At 35.5% G+C, this 7,509-nt stretch overlaps 1 protein-coding gene across 1 annotated transcript in view; it reads left to right on the top strand.

Annotated features, from left to right (window-relative positions):
* The window catches only part of LOC106881045 (phospholipid-transporting ATPase IF), a 153,316-nt gene extending 148,254 nt beyond the window's left edge, over positions 1-5,062 (top strand). Inside the window, exon 31 of the mRNA XM_052974889.1 lies at positions 2,427-5,062. Within this exon, the coding sequence (XP_052830849.1) occupies positions 2,427-2,449 (23 nt within the window). The 3' untranslated portion in view covers positions 2,450-5,062. The remainder of the gene's footprint in view (positions 1-2,426) is intronic.
* The last annotated feature ends 2,447 nt before the right edge of the window (positions 5,063-7,509 follow it).

The following is a 7,509-nucleotide window of genomic DNA, read 5'->3' as shown; positions in this document are numbered from 1 at the left end:
TATATATACATATATATATACATATATGTATATACATATATGTTTGTATATATATATGTATGTGTATATATATATATTTATATATTTATGCACAAATACACACACATATACATGTACATATGTGTATGTATGTGTATCAATATGTATGCATATTTATACATGTGTGTGTGTGTATGTGTGTGTGCATGTGTCTTTCTTCTCATTACACACCAATCAGAAAGTACAATCTTTGATTTGATCTCTCTCGACACGAGTCAACCCATTGGAAACTTGCAAACTTCTTGTGCAGCTATTGTTGTTGTTGTTGTTGTTGTTGGTGGTGGTGGTGGTGGTGGCGGCGATGGCGGTGGTGGTGTTGCTATTGTTTCTGCCCCAAAACAAAACAAAATGCAGTCTTTGTTTTCTCATGAATAAAGAATTGAGTGAACAACAATGAAGATGATTCTATTTTACCATTTAAATCAAGTTCCTCATTCACGGAAATGATCCCTGTCTTCCCCTAACAACCTAAGTCGGATGGCAATCTGATTTTGTCTTTACACATATGTGTATACATACACATATATACACACACACACACTATATATACTTATACACATACATATATATAATATATACATATACATACATACACATATATATATAATATACACACACACACTCAAACATATATATATATATATATATATACACATATATATATACACACAATATATATATACCTATACGCATATATATAATATATACATATACAAACATACATATATATATAATATACACACACACACTCCAACATATATATACATATACATCATCATCATCATCATCATCTTTTAACGTCTGCTTTCCATGCTAGCATGGGTTGGACGATTTGACTGAGGACTGGTGAAACCAGATGGCTACACCAGACACACACATATATATATATATACACACACACACACTATATATATATATATATATATACAAACATACATATATATTATATACACACACTCAAACATATATATATATATATATACATATACATACATATGTATATATACACACACACACATATATACACCGATATATACATATATATATATATATATAGTTACAAATATACATGTATACTTTGATATACACATACACACGCATACATACACACACACACAAACATATACATTTACATATATATATATACATATATACATTTACATATATATACACATACATACATACGTCTGTATGCATGTATATTTCTTTTGTTCCTTTTCTTCATTTCTTCCACTCCATCAGCTTCAACTTTTCCTTGTATCCGTCTGCTATTGATGAAATGTAATAACCAGCCACAAACACTTTTCATACAAACGTGTGTGTGTGTGTGTGTGTGTGTGTAATTATATAGTGTGGTTCAAATTTAAATTACGCAGCGATTAACCACTTAACTATTTGTGTCCTTGTATATCAAAAAGGGAAACTGTGGAAAGGATTCATATTCTCGTCCAAGTTTCTTGATTTCCTTTCTTTGGTCTCCAGAGATAAAGAGGTCACAGAGTACACGTGAAACAAAAAAAAAATAAATAAATAAAACAAAACAGGAGAATCAGTCCATAAGATATCTAATTATTAGTTACGAACAGACTGGTGTATATTGTTTTGGTTTTTACATGTACACGTGTTGTCCACTCTGCTGGTCAGTTGGCGTTAAGAAGAGCATCCAGCTGTAAAAACCATGCCAAAACAGACACAGATGTCTGTTGCAGGCTCCTGCCTGGCCAGTTCCTGTCAAACTGTCCAACCCATGCCAGCATGGAAGGCGGATGTTCAACGATGACGCTGGTGTATATACATCATCATCATCATCATCATTTAATGTTTGTTTTTCATGCTGGTATGGGTTGGACTGTTTGACAGGAGCTGGCCAGCCAGAGAGCTGTGCCAGGCTCCACTCATCTGTTTTGGTTTGGTTTCTATGTCTGGATGCCCTTCCTAAAGCTCATGCATTACCCCATGTCAGTCTGCTTTGTGGCCACACAGCTTTTTTTGTTGTATATGTATGTTTTATTTTGTCATGTTTGTTTTCGTCAATGCCCAGTACATTCATTAGCTATTCCCAGTGACTTTTTACCACTGGCGCCACCAAGAGTGAACAATATCAATGTTAAAGACGTGAGATGAAGAACGAGCTACAAATTTTTTCATTAATTATACTTTTTAATTTTATTTTAGAAATTTGAATGACAGCAGAGTTGATAAGTTTATCAACAACTCCACAAAGGGCTAAATGATAAAAGAAAAATATTGACTCCTTGTTTTGACTCGTGCGAGTCCAGGCATGATTTGTCCAATTCTGGTGTTATCAGAGTCCAGAATTTTTTGTTGTGTTTATTGTTTTATTTATTCATTTGTTTATGTATTTCTTTTTTTTTTTTAAATTTTAGATCTTCCTGATGACATGAGATGAAAGTGGAAACAGAGGGGAAAACGAGAGAGAGAGAGAGAGAGATTAAGAAAGATGAAAAGTCTGTAAGCTGTTTGTTCTAACCCAGCTACGAAGGAAGAAGTGAAAAGGTGATACTTTGAAAAGGAGATTTGCCTGTTGCTAACAAGCTAATCACCGTCATAGATTAGCAACACATAGCTAATCTGGTCACCTTCTAATGTTAGCAACGCTAGCTTGTCATTTTTTGAAGATTAATACCATCAGCTAATAACAACCCACTGAGATTAGCAACACTGACTGATCATCTTTGGAGATTAGCAACACTATCAATATCAGCAAATAATTCACAGAAATAAGCAACCCTAAAAAATGAATTCTGGGAGATTAGCAATGCAAATTCACAGTACAAGCAGATTAGCCCTGCTAACTAATCACCCTCAAAAATTAGTCACATCAGCTAATAGTCCACGGAGATTAGCAACACAAATTGATCATCTTTGAACACTAGCAACAGTAGTTAATCACTCACAAAGATCAGTAACACCAGCTGGTCTTCAAAGACTAACAACACCAGCTAATCATCTTCACAGATTAGCAACACCAGCTAATCATCTTCACAGATTAGCAACATTGGCTAAGAAAAAAAAAAAACTCACAGATGCTATTTTATAAATTTTATTTTTTTACTTTTATTTTTCACACATGGATTCACTAAAAAAAATGCTCAAAGTTAAAATTTCCTGATGCTTTGTTTCATTGCAGATGAATCTAAGCCACCACATCACTTAGCATATTGTATGAGTGTGTGCATTTTCGTTTGTGTGTGTGGGAGAGTATGTAAGAATGTATGTATGTGTGTATATACATATATATATATATATATATATATATATAAATGAATCTATATATGTACAAATATCCATGTTTGTATATGTATGTATATATATATATATATATATATATATATATATTTATATATATACGCATACACAGCACAAATTTACACCCATTTAAATCTGATTTACTAATAAACAATTATAACTGATTCTACACACTTCTAATAGAAACAAATATTACACATACATATGTATGTGTGTATATGTATATATATGTATGTATATATTTATGTATATATGTGTGTGTATATATATATATATATATATATATATATATATATATATATTGATAGAAATGGTAAGACAACAAAAGAATGAATGAGACCTCGATATTATGTAAATAGAAGAATTTATTTGTAATATAATATATGACAATTATTCGGTTGCCATAATAAGACTCAGAGTTTCGGATGTCGGGGCAGAAACCTGCTCCAGCATCTCTTCAGTTATCGAGGCTTGTGTATGTGTGCATAATCATCTCATATCCTTTCATTCCATCATCTGTTAACGAATTGTTGGAGAAAAAAATAACATATTCCTGTGTCAGTCTCAACTGAACGGAAGAAACCAAAATACATAAAACTGACGCATTCTGCTGGGTATATATGTACCCCAGCGAAATATTCAGGTTACATTTATGAACATTTACGAATTAAAAAAAAAAAAGAGGGAAAACCAAAGAACATTGGAAAGATGGGGGACGGCATCGGATACTGCAATAGAGAGACTTGAAAAACTTGTCTAAATGCAACGACAACCACAAGACAACATGGCTCTCATTACTTACTTTGGTAATATTTTTAATTGTTTTTCCTTTTTCTGTTCTGTTTTGTTTTATTGTTTATCTCTGTTATTTTTTTATTTTGTTTTAAAATTATAATTTAACAAAAAAAAATTTTCTTTCCCCACCATTTTTTTTTTTTTTCAAGAAAAATATTTCCCGCCAAGACCAAACGAATGTGATATTTTATAGGTGTTATTAAAATATGTTGTACAATAGGACAATATCCATCATCCAGGTTAACTTACAACATGACATATTTATCACTTGGATAACAATCTGTGATGATATTGCATATACATACATATGCATACATACATATATACACACACACACACACACACATGCATATATATACACACGCACACACATATATGCATATATATATATATATGTATATATATACACATGTATATGTATATATATATATATATATATATATATATATATATATATATATATATATATATATATACACACACACACACATATACATATGTGGAGGCGCAATGGCCCAGTGGTTAGGGCAGCGGACTGGCGGTCATAGGATCATGGTTTCAATTCCCAGACCGGGCTTTGTGAGTGTTTATTGAGCGAAAACACCTAAAGGTCCACAAGGCTCTGGCAGGGGGTGGTGGTGAACCCTTCTGTACTCTTTCACCACAACTTTCTCTCACTCTTTCTTCTTGTTTCTGGTGTACCTGTAATTCAAAGGGGCCAGCCTTGTCACACTCTGTGTCATGCTGAATCGCCCCCAAAAACTATGTTAAAGGTACACGCATCTTTGGAGTACTCAGCCACTTGCACGTTAATTTCACATGCCAACTGGAACCCTCATCGTTGTAACTGATGGAGTGCCATAGTATATACATATACATTTATATATATATATATATACATACACACACACACATACACACACATGAATATGCATATATATATTATATATTTACTTAATTTCTTTGAGTTCTGTTTTTCTTTCTTTTTGCATTTTTTATTTGTTTGTTTCCATTTTCCATTAATTGTCAGAAGGCACCAAGATGACAGACTCATTAGCACATTGCACAGAATGCTTAATGGCATTTCGTCCATGTTTTCACATTCTGAGTTCAAATTACTCCGAGGTCGACTTTGCCTTTCAACCTTTCGGGGTCAATGAAATAAGTACCAGCTGAACAATGGTGTTGATATAATCGACTAACTCCCTCCCCACAAATTTCAGGCCTTGTGCTTATAATAGAAAGGATGATTACTATTATTATTATTATTATTATTATTATTATTATTATTGCTATTATTACTTGATGAAAACCCTCAGCTTATTTTGTTGGGTGTGATGGAAAGTGTCAGCTGTCCACAGCCGGTAGACTAAGGTGACACTTGTTTACTGGTCATGCTTCAAGGACCCTGCGAAGAATTCTTCCTTTTCCAAGCAATGCTGATTCTTGTACATGTTCTACCTTCATTCTCTCCAGATACCACATGACCTCTATAACCACTGCCACATGTCACATTGCCATACAGTACCCCCAGTCCGTCTCTCCACCTTCATTATCACATGTTACATTACTGTTTGCCTCTTCACATACCATGTGATCTCTACCTTCATTTCCACATGTTAAATTACCACACAGTCTCTTCAGCCTGTCTCCTTACTTGTTTTACTACATGTTATACTGTTATACAGTCCCTTCAGATTCCTCAGGACTTCCCACCTTTACTACATGTTCTGAATGGCACCCCTAGCTACCACAATGCCTGTATATTCACTACATGTTAAACTGACAAATGGTGCTACCTTCCAGTTACCACATGTCTTCTGAATTCACTACTTCATGTTACCCTGTCATACAGCCTCTCTAGGTACCTGATGGCCTTTGCAATATTCTTTTACTTGTTTCAGTCATTTTGAATGTGGCCATGCTGGAGCACCGCCTTTTAGTTGAAGAGATTGACCCCTGGACTTATTCTTTGTAAGCTCGGTACTTATTCCAGCAGTGTCCTTTGCCGAACTGCTAAGTAATGAAGACGTAAACACACCATCATCAGTTGTCAAGCGATGGTGGGGGAACAAACACAGACACACAAATACATACATATATATATATATATATATATATATATATATATATATATATATATATATATATATATATATATATATACGATGGGCTTCTTTCAGTTTCCATCTACCAATACCAAATCCTTTCACAAGGCTTTGGTCAGCCCGAGGATAGTGGAAGACACTTGCTCAAGGTGCCACACTGTGGGACTGAACCCGGAACCATGTAGTTGGTAAGCAAGCTACTTACCACACAGCCACTCATTATACATTGGGACTCTCCATGTCCCACAGGACCTATACCTCCACTGCTACATGTTACAGTGCTACATCCTAGGTACCACACAACATCCACCTTCACTACCACTCATTAACCCCCACAGTTACCACAGGCCCTCTGCTTTTTGATATTACACTGCCATACATGCCCTCCATGTACCACAGTTCCTCCAACTTCACTACCACATGTCATAAAGTCTCTCTAGATATCACATGTTAAACTGCTATACAGTAGTACCCTTTAGGTACTGCAGGATTTTTATCCCCTAATTACTGTGCAACACTGCCATGTGGTGGAACACTCTTGGTACCATAGAACCTCTACTTTCGCTACCGAATGTTAAACTGCCATAGAGTGATACCCTCCAATCGCCACAGAACCTCCACTTTCACTGCCATGCAGTGCTACACTAGGTGTCACATGACCTCCACCTTCGCAACTAAATGCTAACCAGCCATAAGAATGTACCTTCCAAGCACCACAGGTCCTCTACCTTCACTACATGTGGTGCCTTCCAGCTATCATAGATTTCTACCTTCATCGCCACATGTTACATTGCTGTACCATTTTACCAGTCTCTATACAAGGTGCGTTCAAAACGTATCCAAGCTTTGGGCATAAAAAAAAGGCAATTTTGAACATTTCATAAATTTCGTTTAATCACTTTTAAATTACTCCCCTTGGGAGTTCACACATTTCTCCCAATGGTTCTACCACTCCTGGTAACACCTTTGGAACACCTCCTCTGGAATGCTGTGGAGCTCTACCGTCGCTTTTCTCATAATTCCCTCTTACGACTCAAATTGCTTCCCATTCAGCGTGGTTTTCAGTTTGGGAAAGAGACAGAAGTCACACGGTGCCAGGTCGGCAAAGAAGAGAGGTTGTCGAACAAGTGATGCGTTGTTCTTGATCAGAAACGCTTGGATCACATGGACGGAATGAGCGAGCGCATTGTCGTGGAGTGGCTGACAATTCTTTGCAGACCACGTATCCAGCCGCTTGCGAAATGAGGAAGAGAAAGACTGAGATGATGCTTTCTGCACAAGTGTAGCCAGAATGTGT

This window comes from Octopus bimaculoides, chromosome 19 (genome assembly GCF_001194135.2).
Source record: "Octopus bimaculoides isolate UCB-OBI-ISO-001 chromosome 19, ASM119413v2, whole genome shotgun sequence".
Classification (NCBI taxonomy): Eukaryota; Metazoa; Mollusca; class Cephalopoda; order Octopoda; family Octopodidae; genus Octopus; species Octopus bimaculoides.
Note: the sequence above shows the minus strand (reverse complement) of the source record. Positions and strands in the feature narration are given on the sequence as shown.